This window comes from Mirounga angustirostris, unplaced genomic scaffold (assembly GCF_029215605.1).
Source record: "Mirounga angustirostris isolate CCGP_5_RB_7025 unplaced genomic scaffold, mMirAng1.0.hap1 SCAF_11, whole genome shotgun sequence".
Lineage (NCBI taxonomy): Eukaryota > Metazoa > Chordata > Mammalia > Carnivora > Phocidae > Mirounga > Mirounga angustirostris.
In genome coordinates, this window is record NW_026991719.1 from 31,288,591 (window position 1) to 31,305,963 (window position 17,373).

Genomic DNA, 17,373 nt, shown 5'->3' on the forward strand with positions numbered 1-17,373 from the left:
TGATGCTGCCATTTTGAGGATTACAATTTGCATAGCACTGGTTTAGTGATCTATAAAATTTATTAAGTATTTTATTGGTTTTTATATTCTTCCACATTTTAGTTTGAGTCTGTAATATAAACTAGTTTTGACCATTCCATGCATTATCTTGTTGCTATTTCCTGTAATACTCAATTATCTTTTATACATTGAGCCATATGAAATTGCTGATATTCAGCTCTCTTTGATCTATAAAAGATTATGTCACAAAGGCGAACCCATTCCTTCACATTACTATGTTTTCTTTATGTATGCAATATTTTCTAAATTGTCTTGTGTAGGTCCATTTATTAGATGAATTATTTGTATTTTCTGAATGTGTTTTTTTAGGGATTTAGTTTTAAGTTAGAACCAACAGTGTAGTGTATTAATACATGGATATTATTTGGAAAGCTGAAATTCAAGAAACCGTATTTAACTTATTATTCAATTCCATAAAAGGTATATCCCCTTTGGTCAGTAATCCTACGGGACAGTTTGTGGTTAGAGACTTGCCAAAATACAAGGACTGTGCACCTGTTACAATGCTTCAATCAGCCATGACACGCCTTCACAATCATCGCATAAGTAAAGAGTCAATGAAGGGTGCACTGATAGCCTTTCCCAATGATCGAGCTGCAAGTATCAGGTCTGGAGACCAGCATAAAGTTTTCAGGTAACATGTTATATTAAAAACCAGAAATTTTGAAAGATAAAATGGCCAACATGATATGCAGGTCTTAGCAGATCCTGCTATAACAAACTAATGATGACGATAATAATAATAGTAATAAAATTTTATTTTCTCTCTCTTGTTTTGTTCTACATTGGAGGTGATGGTTATTGAATGCTACTGTATTTGCTTTGTCTTACCTCTCATCACCTCTACTCTGTGCTTGACAGGAAGTGAATGGTTTACTGGATGATTATTAAAATATGCTGTTGACAAGTATAGAATAATAGAAAAAATCACTTTTAGAAATCTATCAAGTTCTCAGACTAGTCAGTCATACTCATTAAATATGGCTGACAGCTTGAATTTATCTAAGATAAAAGTAAACATTTACAATTGTGAGAAACTAGTCATCATCATTATCGATCATCATCATTATCACCTTTGTTCCCCTCAAAGTCACATTTCTCATAACCTTTCCCAAATTGAACTAAAACTTCACCAATTAGGATCAAAGGTGATGTCAAACCTCAATTTAAATCAGTCCAAACCTCAAAGAAATTACTACCTTACAAGTGCTTAGTGAGAGGAACCCAGGCATCCTGGTTTTTACACATTGCAGACTGAAACGAATTTCTTTTCTGCCTGCCTGTGTGTTACTAGTACGCTATCTAAACTTGGCAATGTCCCCGGGTTTTCTCTATTTGTCTCTTTACCTTTGGTGAGTCATTGAACTCTCTTAATTTTTTTTTTTTTTTTTAAAGATTTTATTTATTTATTTGAGAGAGAAACAGCATGAGAGGGGAGAGGGTCAGAGGGAGAAGCAGGCTCCCTGCTGAGCTGGGAGCCCGATGTGGGACTCGATCCCAGGACTCTGGGACCATGACCTGAGCCGAAGGCAGTCGCTTAACCAACTGAGCCACCCAGGCGCCCTGAACTCTCTTAATTTTACAGTCATTTTCTTGCAATATCATTTGATTTTAGGCCATAATTGTTTTATTATCCACAATTGGAAAATTCTGGGTCTTTGCATAGTCAGTCTTGTTATTTTATTTTACAAATTTTATTCGTACCAGCCTTTCTCTCTCTCTTTTTTGTTTGACAAGTACCATGAAGCATAGGAGTGCAAAAATCACTCAGACTCCATTTTAAATAATTATATAGTATAAAAAAGGAAAACTCATCTCTCCCTCTGACTCATTGCACTCCCTCCCATACAGAAGTATCTGTTGGAAACAATTTTTTTTGTATCCTTTTCAGTTCTTTCCTATGTTTATACAAATATGTTTGTATAGATATATGTTAATTTAATACTAATATTTTTTCTGTCTAAATCAGTCTTAATAATATGATCTAAAAAATGCCAGATTTTAAAAATGTTCTTTATTTAAATTCAATTTAGGTAACATATGCAGTATTAGTTCTGCCAGATTTTTTAAAAAAATTATTTAAATTCTATTAATTAACATATAGTGTATTATCATTTCAGAGGTAGAGTTCATTGATTCATCACTTGCATATAATACCCAGTGCTCATTACATCACATGCCCTCCTTAATGCCCATCATTTCCCCACCCACCTCGCCTCCAGCAACCCTCAGATTGTTTAACTATAGACTTAAGAGTCTCTTATGGTCTGTCTCCCTCTCTGATTTCGTCTTATTTTATTTTTCCCTCTCTTCTCCTAAGATCCTCTGTTTTGTTTCTTAAATTCCACATATTAGTAAAATCATATGATAACTCTCTTTCTCTGATTGACTTATTTCCCTTAGCATAATACGCTCTAGTACCATCCATGTCATTGCAAATGGTAAGATTTCATTTTTTGATGGCTGAGTAATATTCTATTGTGTATATATACCACCTCTTCTTTATCCATTCATCTGTTGACGGACATCTGAGCTCTTTCCATAGTTTGGCTATTGTGGACATTGCTGCTATAAACATTGGGGTGCAGGTGCTCCTTCGGATCACTGTGTTTGTATCCTTTGGGTAAATACCCAATAGTGCAATTGCTGTATCGTAGGGTAGCTCTATTTTCAACTTTTTGAGGAACCTCCATACTGTTTTCTAGAGTGGCTGTACCAGCTTGCATTTCCACCAGGAGTATAAGAGGGTTCCTCTTTCCCCGCATTCTCACCAACATTTGTTTTTTCCTGACTTTTAATTTTAGCCATTCTGACTGGTGTGAGGTGGTATCTCATTGTGGTTTTGATTTGTATTTCCTTGATGCCGAGTGATGTGGAGCATTTTTTCATGTGTCTGTTGGCCATTTGTGTCTTCTTTGCAGAAATGTCTGTTCATGCTTTCTGCCCATTTCTTCAGTGGATTATTTGTTTTTTGGGTGTTGAGTTTGATAAGCTCTTTATAAATCTTGCCAGATTTTTTTTTTAAAGAAAGCTAAACATTTCCTATTTATCTCATGGCCAAAATTATTTTTCTCAATTTATTCTTTTCCATATTAATAGACATACAAAATTTAGTTATTTTCTGGTTAACAATTAGTAACTTTAAGTAATGAAATTTTATGATGTATTAAATTGTTGGTAACTATAATTATTATTTTATTTCTTAATGCATTTTATTAATGATTTTGACAAGAAAATAAAGAAAATAAGTTAGGAGTTTTTGTCTAATTTTTGTTTAGTACAGTATGTCCTGTGTTTAGAAGAGTGGTCAGGCATATAATAGGCACTGGGTAAATATTTTTAAATAAATAAACGAAGAAAAGTGTTTTATTTGCATAATAATCTTGGTCCTATATTTTGCACATTAAAAAAAAATCACCTACTCAAAGCTGAAGATGTATTTCATGAAGTTTATTCTTTTTTTTTAAGTTTTTATTTTAATTCCAGTTACTTAACATACAGTGTAATATTAGTTTCAGGTGTACAATTCAACACTTCCATACATCACCTGGTGCTCCTCACACCAAGTACACTCCTTAATCTCCATCACCTGTTTTACTCCATCCCCTCACCCACCTTCCCTCTGGTAACATCAGTTTGTTCTCTATAATTAAGAGTCCGTTTCTTGATTTCTCTCTCTTTTTTTCTCTTTGCTCATTTGTTTTTTTTCTTAAGTTCCGCATATGAGTGAAATTAAATGGTATTTGTCTTTTTTTGACTGACTTACTTCCCATAGTATTATTATACTCTCTAGCTCCATCCAGGTTGTTGCAAATGGCAAGATTTCATTCTTTTTTTAACTACTGAATAATATTCCATAGTATATATATATACCACATCTTCTTTATCCATTCACCAGTTGGTGGACCCTTGGGCTGCTTTCATATCTTGGCTATTGTAAATAAAGCTACAGTAAACACAGGGGTGCATGTATCCCTTTGAATTAGTGTTTTTGTGTTCTTTGGGTAAATACCCAGTAGTGCAATTGCTGGATCTTAGGGTAGTTCTATTTTTAATTTTTCAAGGAACCGCCATACTGTTTTCAAGTGATTGCACCAGTTTGCATTCCCACTAACAGTGCGATAGGGTTCCCCTTTCTCCACATCCTCGCCAACACTGTTGTTTCTTGTGTTGTTGATTTTGGCCATTCTGACAGGTATGAGGTGATATCTCATTGTAGTTTTAATTTGCATTTCCCTGATGGTAAGTGATGATGAACATCTTTTGATGTGTCTGTTGGACATCTGAATGTCTTCTTTGGAGTAATGTCTGTTCATGTCTTCTGCCCATTTTTTGATTGAATTATTTGTTTTTTGGATGTTGAGTTGTATAAGTTCTTTATATATTTTGGATAGTAACCCATGTCTTCTACCATTCTGTAGGTTGCTTTTTAGATTTGTTGATTGTTTCCTTCACTGTGCAGAAGCTTTTTATTTTGATGTGGTCCCAATATTTTATTTTTGCTTTTGTTTCCCTTACGTCAGGAGACATATCTAGATAAAAGTTGCTATGGCCAATGACGAGGAAGTTACTGCCTCTATTCTCTTCTAGGATTTTTATGGGGGTTTCAGGTCTCATATTTAGGGTTTTTTTTTAAGATTTTATTTATTTATTTGTCGGAGAGAGAGCACAAGCAGGGGGAGCAGCAGGCAGAGGGAGAAGCAGGCACCCTGCTGAAAAGGAGTCCAATGTGGGAGTTCATCCCAGAACCCTGGGATCATGACCTGAGCCGAAGGCAGATGTTTAACCTACTGAGCCACTCAGGTGCCCCTAGTATAGACATTTTAACAATATTTGTTCTCCAATCCATGAGCGTGGAATGTATTTCCATTTCTTAGTGTCATCTTCAATTTCTTTTTTTTTTTTGCTATGATGTTTCTTTTATTCTTTAATTTTATTATGTTAACCACCATACATCATTAGTTTTTTTTTAAATTTTATTTTATTATGTTATGTTAGTCACCATACATTACATCATTAGTTTTTGATGTAGTGTTCCATGATTCATTATTTTCATATAACACCCAGTGCGCCATGCAATACATGCCCTCCTTAATACCCATCACCAGGCTAACCCATCCCCCAAGCACCTCCCCTCTAGAACCCTCAGTTTGTTTCTCAGAGTCCATAGTTTCATGGTTCGTCTCCCCCTTCGATTTCCCCCCCTTCATTTTTCCCTTCCTACTATTTTCTTCTTCTTCTTTTTTTTTTAACATACAATGTATTATTTGTTTCAGAGGTACAGGTCTGTGATTCATCAGTCTTACACAATTCACAGCACTCACCATAGCACATATCCTCCCCAGTGTCTATAACCCAGCCGACCCATCCCTCCCACCCCCCACCACTCCAGCAACCCTCAGTTTGTGTCCTGAGATTAAGAATTTCTCATATCAGTGAGATCATATGATACATGTTTTTCTCTCATTGACTTATTTCATTTAGCATAATACCCTCTAGTTCCATCCACGTCGTGGCAAATGGCAAGATTTCATTTTTTTTTGTTTTTGTTTTTTGGGGTTTTTTTGATGGCTGGATAGTATTCCATTGTATATATGTATACCACATCTTCTTTATCCATTCATCCATTGATGGACATCTTGGCTCTTTCCATAGTTAGGCTATTGTGGACATTGCTGCTGTAAACCTTGGGGTGCATGTACCCTTCGGATCAGTACATTTGTATCTTTGGGGTAAATACCCAGTAGTGCAATGGCTGGGTCATAGGGTAGCTCTATTTTCAACTTTTTGAGGAACCTCCATAATGTTTTCCAGAGTGGCTGCACCAGCTTACATTCCCACCAACAGTGTAGGAGGGCTCCCCTTTCTCCACATCGTCACCAATATCTGTTGTTTCCTGACTTGTTAATTTTAGCCTTTCTGAATTCTGTTAGGTGGTATCTCATTGAGGTTTTGATTTGGATTTCCCTAATGCTGAGCCATGTTGAGCACTTTTTCATGTGTCTGTTGGCCATTTGGATGTCTTCTTTGGAAATGTCTGTTCATGTCTTCTGCCCATTTCTTGATTGGGTCATTTGTTCTTTGGGTGTTGAGTTTGATGAGTTCTTTATAGATTTTGGATACTAGCCCTTTATCTGATATGTCATTTCCAAATATCTTCTCCCATTCTGTCAGTTGTCTTTTGGTTTTGTTGACTATTTCTTTTGCTGTGCAAAAGCTTTTTATCTTGATGAAGTCCCAGTAGTTCATTTTTGCCCTTGCTTCCCTTGCCTTTGGTGATGTTTCTAGGAAGAAGTTGCTGCAGCTGAAGTTGAAGAGGTTGCTGCCTGTGTCCTCCTTTAGGATTTGGATGGACTCCTGTCTCACATTTAGGTCTTTCAACCACTTTGAGTCTATTTTTGTGTGTGCTGTAAGGAAATGGTCGTTTCATTCTTCTGCATGTGGCTGTCCAGTTTTCCCACCACCATTTGTTGAAGAAACTGTCTTTTTTCCATTGGACATTCTTTCCTGCTTTGTCGAAGATGAGTTGACCATAGAGTTGAGGGTCCATTTCTGGGCTCTCTATTCTGTTCCATTGATCTATGTGTCTGTTTTTGTGCCAGTACCATACTGTCTTGATGATGACAGCTTTGTAATAGAGCTGGAAGTCTGGAATTGTGATGCCGCCGGCTTTGCTTTTCTTTTTCAACATTCCTCTGGCTATTCGGGATCTTTTCTGGTTCCATACAAATTTTAGGATTATTTGTTCCATTTCTTTGGAAAAAGTGGATGGTACTTTGATAGGGATTGCATTAAATGTGTAGAATGCTCTAGGTAGCATTGACATCTTCACCATATTTGTTCTTCCAATCCATGAGCATGGAATGTTTTTCCATTTCTTTGTGTCTTCCTTAATTTCTTTCATGAATATTTTATAGTCTTCTGAGTACAGATTCTTTGCTTCTTTGGTTAGATTTATTCCTAGGTATCTTATGGTTTTGGGTGCAATTGTAAATGGGATCGACTCCTTAATTTCTCTTTCTTCTGTCTTGTTGGTGTATGGGAATGCCACTGATTTCTGTGCATTGATTTTATATCCTGCCACTTTACTGAATTCCTGTATGAGTTCTAGCAGTTTTGGGGTGAAGTCTTTTGGGTTTTCCACATAAAGTATCATATCATCTGCAAAGAGTGAGAGTTTGACTTCTCCTTTGCCGATTTGGATGCCTTTTATTTCTTTTTTTGTTGTCTGATTGCTGTGGCTAGGATTTCTAGTATCATGTTGAATACCAGTGGTGATAGTGGACATCCCTGCCGCGTTCTTGACCTTAAGGGGAAAGCTCTCAGTTTTTCCCCATTGAGAATGATATTCGCTGTGGGTTTTTCATAGGTGGCTTTTATGATATTGAGGTGTGTACCTTCTGTCCCTATACTCTGAAGAGTTTTGATCAAGAAAGGATGCTGTACTTTGTCAAATGCTTTTTCTGCATCTATTGAGAGGATCGTATGGTTCTTGTTCTTTCTTTTATTAATGTATTGTATCACATAGATTGATTTGCGGATGTTGAACCAACCTTGCAGCCCAGGGATAAATCCCACTTGGTTGTGGTGAATAACCCTTCTAATGTACTGTTGGATCCTATTGGTTAGTATTTCGGTGAGAATTTTTGCATCCATGTTCATCAGGGATATTGGTCTGTAATTCTCCTTTTTGATGGGGTCTTTGTCTGATTTTGGGATCAAGGTAATGCTGGCCTCATAAAATGAGTTTGGAAGTTTTCCTTCCATTTCTATTTTTTGGAACAGTTTCAGAAGAATAGGTATTAATTCTTCTTTAAATGTTTGGTAGAATTCCCCTGGGAAGCCATCTGGCTCTGGGCTCTTGTTTGTTGGGAGATTTTTGATGACTGCTTCAATTTCCTTAGTGGTGGTGGGTCTGTTCAGGTTTTTTATTTCTTCCTGGTTCAGTTTTGATAGTTTATACATCTCTAGGAATGCATCCATTTCTTCCAGATTATCTCATTTGCTACCATATAGTTGCTCATAATATGTTCTTATAATTGTTTGTATTTCTTTGGTGTTGCTTGTGATCTCTCCTCTTTCATTCATGATTTTATTTATTTGGGTCATTTCTCTTTTCTTTTTGTTAAGTCTGGCCAGGCGTTTATCAATCTTATTAATTCTTTCAAAGAACTAGCTCCTAGTTTCGTTGATCTGTCCTACTGTTCTTTTGGTTTCTATTTCATTGATTTCTGCTCTGATCTTTATTATTTCTCTTCTCCTGCTGGATTTAGGCTTTATTTGCTTTTGTTTCTCCAGCTCTTTTAGGTGTGGGGTTAGGTTGTGTATTTGAGACCTTTCTTGTTTCTTGAGAAAGGCTTGTATTGCTGTATGCTTTCCTCTTAGGACCGCCTTTGCTGCATCCCAAAGATTTTGAACAGTTGTGTTTTCATTTTCATTTGTTTCCATGAATTTTTTAAATTCTTCTTTAATTTCCTGGTTGACCCATTCATTCTTTAGTAGGATGCTCTTTAGCCTCCATGTATTTGAGTTCTTTCTGACTTTCTTCTTGTGATTGAGTTCTAGTTTCAAAGCATTGTGGTCCAAAAATATGCAGGGAATGATCCCAATGTTTTGGTACCGGTTGAGACCTGATTTATTACCCAGGATGTGATCCATTCTGGAGAATGTTCCATGGGCACTAGAGAAGAATGTATATTCTGTTGCTTTGGGATGGAATGTTCTGAATATATCTGTGAAGTCCATTTGGTCCAGTGTGTCATTTAAAGCCTTTATTTCCTTGTTGATGTTTTGCTTAGACGATCTGTCCATTTCAGTGAGGGGGATGTTAAAGTCTCCTACTGTTATTGTATTGTTGTCAATGTGTTTCTTTGCTTTTGTTATTAATTGCCTTATATAATTGGCTGCTCCCATGTTAGGGGCATAGATATTTACAATTGTTAGATCTTCTTGTTGGATAGACCCTTTTAGTATGATATAGTGCCCTTCCTCATCTCTTATTATAGTCTTTGGTTTAAAATCTAATTTGTCTGATATAAGGATTGCTACCCCAGCTTTCTTTTGATGTCCATTAGCATGGTAAATGGTTTTCCACCCCCTCACTTTAAACCTAGAGGTGTCTTTGGGTCTAAAATGAATCTCTTGCAGACAGCGTATCGGTGGGTCTTGTTTTTTTATCCAGTCTGATACCCTGTGTCTTTTGATTGGGGCATTTAGCCCATTTACATGCAGGGTAACTATTGAAAGATATGAATTTAATGCCATTTTACTGCCTGTAAGGTGACTGTTACTATATATTGTCTCTGTTCCTTTCTGGTCTATGTTACTTTTAGGCTCTGTCTTTGCTTAGAGGACCCCTTTCAATATTTCTTATAGGGCTGGTTTGGTGTTTGCAAATCCTTTTAGTTTTTATTTGTCCTGGACGCTTTTTTATCTCTCCTTCTATTTTCAGTGCAGCCTAGCTGGATATAGTATTCTTGGCTGCATGTTTTTCTCGTTTAGTGCTCTGAATATATCATGCCAGTCCTTTCTGGCCTGCCAGGTCTCTGTGGATAGGTCTGCTGCCAGTCTAATGTTTCTACCATTGTAGGTTACAGATCTCTTGTCCTGAGCTGCTTTCAGGATTTTCTCTTTGTCTCTGAGACTTGTGAGTTGTACTATTAGATGTTGGGGTGTTGACCTATTTTTATTGATTTTGAGGGGGGTTCTCTGTGCCTCCTGGATTTTGATGCCTGTTTCCTTCCCCAAATTAGGGAAGTTCTCTGCTATAATTTGCTCCAATATACCTTCTGCCCCTCTCTCTCTTTCTTCTTCTTCTGGGATCCCAATTATTCCCATATTGTTTCATCTATGGTATCACTTATCTCTCGAATTCTGCCCTCGTGATCTGGTAGTTGTTTATCTCTCTTTTCCACCATTTTTAATTGCACCTCATTAATAGCTTTTTGATTTCTCCTTAGATTTTAGTTCTTTTATTTCTCCAGAAAGGGTTTTTCTAGTATTTTCCATGCTTTCCTTAAACCCAGCTAGTATCTTTATAATTGTCATTCTAAACTCTAGTTCTGACATCTTACTAATGTCTGTTTTGATTAGGTCCCTGGCAGTCAGTACTGCCTCTTGTTCTTTTTTTTGAGGTGAGTTTTTCCATCTTGTCATTTTGTCCAGAGGAGAATAGATGAATGAGAGAACAACATGCTAACAGGGTAAGAACAACCCCAGAAAAATATACAGTAAACAAATCAGAGGAGACCTTCCAGAAAGTGGTCACTTTTCTGTTCAGAGAGTTGCCGCTATTCTTTTCTTCAATCTCCTGTTGATTTTGTAGGTGTTCAGAATTGTTTGATACCTTTCTAGCTGAATTCCTGAGACCAGACAATATTTAGGTCTCCTACTCCTCAGCCATCTTATTCCTCCCCTCTCATCTTCAATTTCTTTCATCAGTGTTTTACAGTTTTCAGAGTACAAGTTTTTCACCTCTTTGGTTAGGTTTGTTCCTAGGTATTTTATTATTTTGGGTATAAGTGTAAATGGGATTTTTTTCTTAATACCTCTTTCTGCTGCTTCATTATTAGTTTATAGAAATGCAACAGATTTCTGTACATTGATTTTGTATCCTGTGACTTTACTGAATATGTATATCAGTTCTAGCAATTTTTTGGTGAAGTCTTTCAGGTTTTCTATATATAATATCACGTCCTCTGCAAATAATGAACATTTTACTTCTTCCTTAACGATTTGGAGCTTTTTATTTCTTTTTGTTTTCTGACTATTGTGGTTAGGACTTCCTGTACCATGTCAAATATAAGTGGTGAGAGTGGATATCCTTGTCTTGTTCCTGACCTTAGGGGAAAAGCTCTGTTTTCCCTATTGGGTATGATATTAGCAGTGGGTTTTTAGTTGATGGCCTTCATTATGTTGAGGTATGTTCCCTCTAAACCTACTTTGTTCAGGGTTTTTATCATGAGTAGATGTACTTTGTCAAATGCTTTTTCTGTGTCTATTGAAATGATCATACGGTTTTTATCCTTTCTCTTACTGATGTGAAATATCACCTTGATTAATTTTTGAATTTTGAACCACCTTTGCAACTGAGGAATAAATCCTACTTGATTGTGGTGAATGATTTTTTTCAATGTATTGTTGAATTCAGTTTGCTAGCTTTATGAAGTTTATTCTTTATGGAACGAATAAGCATTTAGGTATGTTAATAACCAGCTCTTTGTCACTTCAGGCATTTATTTTACTACTTCTTTCCGTTACCTTCCTTTACTCCTTGTTACAGACCTTGAGACTTCAGATATAGGAACCATTTCTAGATTCTAAAGGTGGTTAAGGTTCCTGAAGCCCGAGGGAAGTTTAAATTTCAACAACTGTCTTTTTTTTTTTGAATTATAGTTGACACGCAGTATCATATTAGTTTCAGGTGTACATCATATTGATTTGACAATTGTATACAGTAGGCAGTGCTTATAAGTGTAGCTATCATCTGTCATCATACAATGTTATTGCAATATTATTGACTATTTTCTATGCTATAGTTTTCATCTCTGTGACTTATTTATTTTATAACCAGCAATTTGTACTGCTTTTATCCCCTTCACCTATATTACCCATTCCCCTTCCTCTTACCCATTCCCCTTCCTCTTCCCTGGCAACCACCAGTTTGTTCTCTGTATTTGTATTTCTGTTTTTCTGTTTTGTTTTTTAGATTTTACATATAAGTGAAATCATATGGCATTTGTCTTTTGCTGTCTGACTTATTTCACTTAGCATAATTCCCTAGGTCCATCCACTATTGCTAATGGCAAGATTTCATTCTTTATGGGTCAGTATAATATTCTATTATGTGTATATACATATATGTGTATATATATATGTATTACATCTTACTTATTCATGCATCTATTCATGGACACTTATATTTCTTCCATATCTTGGCTATTGCATATATGTTTTTGAATTAGTGTTTTTGTTTTCTTTGGGTAAATACCCAGAAGTGGAATTACTGGGTTTTATGGAATTTCTATTTTTATTTATGTTTTTTTTAAAAAGGATTTGTATTTGTTTCTTTTTTTTTTTAAAGATTTTATTTATTTTTTGACAGAGAGAGAGACAGCGAAAGAGGGAACACAAGCAGGGGAGTGGGAGAGGGAGAAGCAGGCTTTCTGCGGAGCAGGGAGTCCGATGTGAGGCTCGATCCCAGGACCCTGAGATCAGGACCTGAGCCGAAGGCAGATGCTTAACGACTGAGCCACTGAGGCGCCCCATATTTTTATTCTTTTGAGGAACTTCCATACCATTTTCCACAGTGGTTATACTAATTTACATTCACACCAACAGTGCAGGACGGTTCCCTTTTTTCCACATCCTCATCAATACTTATCATCTCTTGTGTTTTTATTTTTTATTTTTTTAAAGATTTTATTTATTTATTTGACACAGAAAGAGTGAGAGAGAGAGAGAGAGAGAGCATAAGCAGGGGGAGTGGCAGGCAGGCAGAGGGAGAAGCAGGCTCTCTGCTGAGCAAGGAGCCCGATGCGGGACTTGATCCCAGGACCCTGGGATCATGACCTGAGCCGAAGGCAGCCGCTTAACCGACTGAGCCACCCAGGCGCCCCTCTTGTGTTTTTAATACTATCCAAACTGACTTGCGTAAGGTGACATCTCATTGTGGTTTTGATTTTTATTTCCCTGATTATAAGGGATGTTGAACACATTTTCATGAGTCTGTTTGCCCTCTGTATGTGTTCTCTGGGATAATGTCTATTCCAGTCATCTGCCCATTTTTAAATTGGATTATTTGGGGTTTTTTTTGTGTTGAGTTGTATAAGTTCTTTATATAATTTGGATATTAACCCCTCATTGCACATATCATTTCCAAATATCTTCTCCCATTCAGTAGGTTGCTTTTTCATTTTGTTGATAGTTTTCTTCACTGTGCAAAAGCTTTTTAGTTTGATGTAATCAAATAGTTTATTTTTACTTTTGTTTCCCTTGCCTGAGGAGACATAACCTGAAAAATACTGCTAAGGCTGATGTCAAAGAGATTAGTGCCTATGTTTTCTTTTAGGAGTTTTATGGCTTCAAGCCTCACATTTAGATTTTTAATCCATTTTGAGTATTTTTGTGTATGGTGTAATAGAGTGGTCCAGTTTCATTCTTTTGCGTGTAGCTGTCCTGTTTTCCCAGCACCGTTTATTGAAGAGACTGTCTTTTCCTCATTGTATGTTCTTGCTCCCTTTGTGGAAGATTAATTGAGTGTATAAGGATGGGTTTATTTCTGGGCTATTTTTTCCATTGATCTATGTGTCTATTTTTTGCCAGTACCATACTCTTGATTATTATAGCTTTGTGGTTTATCTTGAAATCTGGAACTGTGATACCTCCAGGTTTGTTCTTCTCAAGATTGCTTTGGTTCTTGGGGGTCTTTTCAACAACAGTTTTTGAATAGCAAAGCATTTATTTCTCTCTTATTGCCTCTCATAAAGAGTGTCATTCAGTTAAAGTTATCTTACTGTAACCATCGAGGACTTGTTGAAAACAGGGAGAAATATTAAATTTCATTTGACCGTATGACTAATAGATTCATACTTGAGTTAATTATTGAGGGTAAGAATCTTAATGATTGATAAAATCTGTTGAGTATTGAGGCAGACCAAGGTCAGAAGATATGAATAATTGTACATTTTGTTTTTATGGAAAAATATGGTGGGTGAAAGGAAGAGCATGAACTCAGATGAGTGATCATGAGATATAAAGTAGATGTACTTCATTTATGGATTGGTTTCTCTTTATCGATTTACCATTGATGGTTCTTTCATAAGCTCTGAGATGTTAAAAAAGTAATGTGTTTTAACAAAAGGATTTATGATTTTATATATATATACTTTTGTAATTTTTGTCACAGTCATTTGAAAGTATCTACCTCTTAGGAAACACTAATCAGATTCAGATCTAGTCCCATGTGTAACTCTAGAACTGTCCATTTTTTTTTTTAAAGATTTTATTTATTTTTTAACAGCAAGAGACACAGTGAGAGAGGGAACACAAGCAGGGAGAGTGGGAGAGGGAGATGCAGGCTTCCCGCTGAGCAGGGAGCCCGATGTGGGGCTCGATCCCAGGACCCTGAGATCATGACCTGAGCCGAAGGCAGACGCTTAAGGACTGAGCCACCCAGGCGCCCCACTCTAGAACTCTCCAAATTGCTTACTTGACTGATTCCTGAAGAGTAGTTTTAGAGTAGGCACCATTGTTTGGCAGTGACCTTAGGAATTTTCTCTAATTAGGTTAGGAAGAAAATTAGATCTTCTAGTTCTGTATGTCATAATGTCTTGCCATGTAAGAGGATATGAGGGAAAGGACTAGAACCTGCCTTCTTCACCATTCTGTGCTTAGCCGCTAGCATAGGAGACCCTCAATAAGACTGACTCAATGCATATATATATTTAAATATTGACATAACTTGCTCATCTTGTAGGACGATTTTCACAAAGATTCCAAGGTATAACTATGTGGATCCTGATTTCACATATACTAAATTTGAGAGAATTGAAAAGCAAGCACATGAAAATTATTATGCAAGATACATTAAACATTTAAGAAGTGCGCGCCTGCGGAAACAAGCAGAGAGGTAAAGGTCACCTCCTCAAACAGTATGAAACGGATCGTGGTGCCTGCGGAGCCAGATTTTTTTTCTTTACTCCTTAGTTTCTTTTTAGTGAATTAAGTGACCTTTTCATATATGAAAATAGCGAAAGCTTGAACTCCTTTAACTGCAGTTATTTCCTTCTTTCCTTTTGGTTCAGGAATGTCTTAACGTTGTTTTGTTTCTCCAGAAGCAGTTCTTGAGATGGGTTCCAACACAGTGTTCTTTTAGGAGAGACAAGATGAGGGAAGCACGATAGGGCGGGGGAGGGAACTGAGAAATGATATGTTTCAGGTAAGGCTTACACTCAGCCTGATGCCTAGGGTCTCTTGAAGCATAAATTATGCCACGTAGATGTTCCTGCGTTGTGCCAAAGGGGTTGTCTTTTTTCTTTTTTTTCTTTTAAAGGGGCTCCTTTCTGCTGTCAGCCATTGATTGTGAGCTGTCCTTGGTTGTGGTGGGGTGGGCCTGACTTCCTTGGTGAGGTCTTTGAGAATGGGGTCTTCTCAGCAGAAGGTAATTTTATGCAGATCAGCGCCTCATTCTTCCTAAGTGGTTCTGAGTGTGTCAGCAGCAGCATGAGCAATGGGGAATGTTGGGATTTGCCAGTGTATTTTCTAAAACCCTTGGCCTCAATTAGTTATTATTGTGATTTCAATAGGGAAGGCATGGATTCCTATAATGATACAGACATAGGATTACAGCCAGCGTCCGGTCTAAAGTCACCTTCACTCTCCGAAACGGAAATAGAGGAGGAATTATATTCAGCAAAGTGTCTGATTAAACCTAACCAATTACTAAATACCAGAAATATAGAATCCAAGGAGACGACAGCTCTGAGAAGAAAGGCATGTGCAATATTTTACATTCCATTAAGTCATGAGAATTCTTAAAATATCTTTTGCTAATATTGAATATTAATCTTGGAGTAACATTTTCCCACAGGTTCTCAAAGGACTTAAATCGGACCCATCCACGCCCCATGAAAAACATGATTGCAGCTTAATTTTGACACCAAAGCAAATTCATCAAGTAATTGTTGGTAAGAATATATCAAAAGCTATTAAAGCCTTTGTTTTTTTTTAACAGGTTTATTGGAGCATAATTTATATTCCATAAAATTGACCTGTTTAAAGTATGCAAGTCAGTGAATTTTAGTAAGTTTATGGGATTATGCAACCATCATCATAATTCAATTTTAGAATGCTGTCAATCACCCTCAGGACCATATGTACTTACTCCCAAATCCCACCTCTAGCCCCAGGCAACCGTTAATCAATTTTCTCTCACTGTGGATTTGCCTCTTCTGAACATTTCATGTAAAAGGAATCGTACAATATGTGGTCTTTCATATATTGCAGCTTTTACTTAGCATAATGATTTTGAGGTTCATCCAATAGGTATAAATAGGTATAAATATTTTCTTCCTTTTTATGTCTAAATAGCATTTCATTTTATGGGAGTACCACATTTTGTTTATCCATTTACCAGTTGATGGACACGAGCTGTTTTCAGTTTGAGGCTATTGTGAATAATGTTGCTATAAATGTTCGGATATAATTCTTTGAACATATGTTTTCATTTCTTTTGGTTAGATTCCTAGGAGTGGAATTGCTGAGTTGTGTGGTAAATTCCTGTCTAACATTTCAAGAAACTGCCAAAAACTTTCCAAAGTGCACCAAGTTACAGTCCCACCAACAGTGCACGAGGGTTACGATTACTCCACGTTCTCACCAGCAGATGTTATTTTCTGTCTTTCTTGATTATAGCCGTCCTGGTGGTGTGAAATGTTCTCACTGTGTTTTGATTTGCATTTTCTTCGTGACTAGGATGTAGAATATATTTTCATGCATTTAAATTGACATAAATGTATATCTCCTTTGGAGGAGTGTCTTTCAAATTCTTAGCCCAATTTTTTTTTTTAAAAGATTTTATTTATTTATTTGAGAGAGAGAGAATGAGAGACAGAGAGCAGGAGAGGGAGGAGGGTCAGAGGGAGGAGAAGCAGACTCCCCGCCGAGCAGGGAGCCCGATGCGGGACTCGATCCCGGGACTCCAGGATCATGACCTGAGCCGAAGGCAGATGCTTAACCATCTGAGCCACCCAGGCGCCCCCTTAGCTCAATTTTTAATTTGAACATTTGCCTTCTTATTGCAGAGTTGTAAGTATTGTTTATATATTCTGGATACAAGTCCTTTATCAGATATATGATTTCCAACGTCTGTGGCTTGTTTTTGTTTTTTAGTTTTTAAATAGTGTTGTTTAAAGCACAGAAGTTTTTACTTTAAGTGAAATTGAATTTATCGTTTTTTAAAAAAAATTTATTATAATTTTTTTTCTTTTGTAGATCATGCTTTTGATTTCATACCTCAGTGTCACAAACATTTTCTCTTGTTTTCTTCTAAAATGTTTATAATTTTTGATCTTACATTTAGTACTACAATTCTATTTGGGTTAATTTTTATGTATGTTGTGAGTTAAGAGTCTAAATTTATATTGTTGTATGTGGCTGTTCAATTGTCTTAGCAACATTTGTTGAAAATACTATAATTCCTCATTGAATTAATTGCCTTAGCACCCTTGTTGAAAATCAATCAACCATATATATCAGGCTTTATTTCTAGTCTCAGTTCTGTTCCATTGATCTGTATGTCTGTCCTTATGACAG

General features: G+C 36.5%; 1 protein-coding gene across 1 annotated transcript in view; it reads left to right on the forward strand.

Annotated features, from left to right (window-relative positions):
- The window catches only part of CFAP47 (cilia and flagella associated protein 47), a 495,620-nt gene that overhangs the window by 39,300 nt on the left and 438,947 nt on the right, over positions 1-17,373 (forward strand). Inside the window, exons 10-13 of the mRNA XM_045873173.1 lie at positions 481-694; positions 14,537-14,689; positions 15,366-15,552; positions 15,650-15,746. Coding sequence (XP_045729129.1) covers positions 481-694; positions 14,537-14,689; positions 15,366-15,552; positions 15,650-15,746 — 651 coding nt within the window. The remainder of the gene's footprint in view (positions 1-480; positions 695-14,536; positions 14,690-15,365; positions 15,553-15,649; positions 15,747-17,373) is intronic.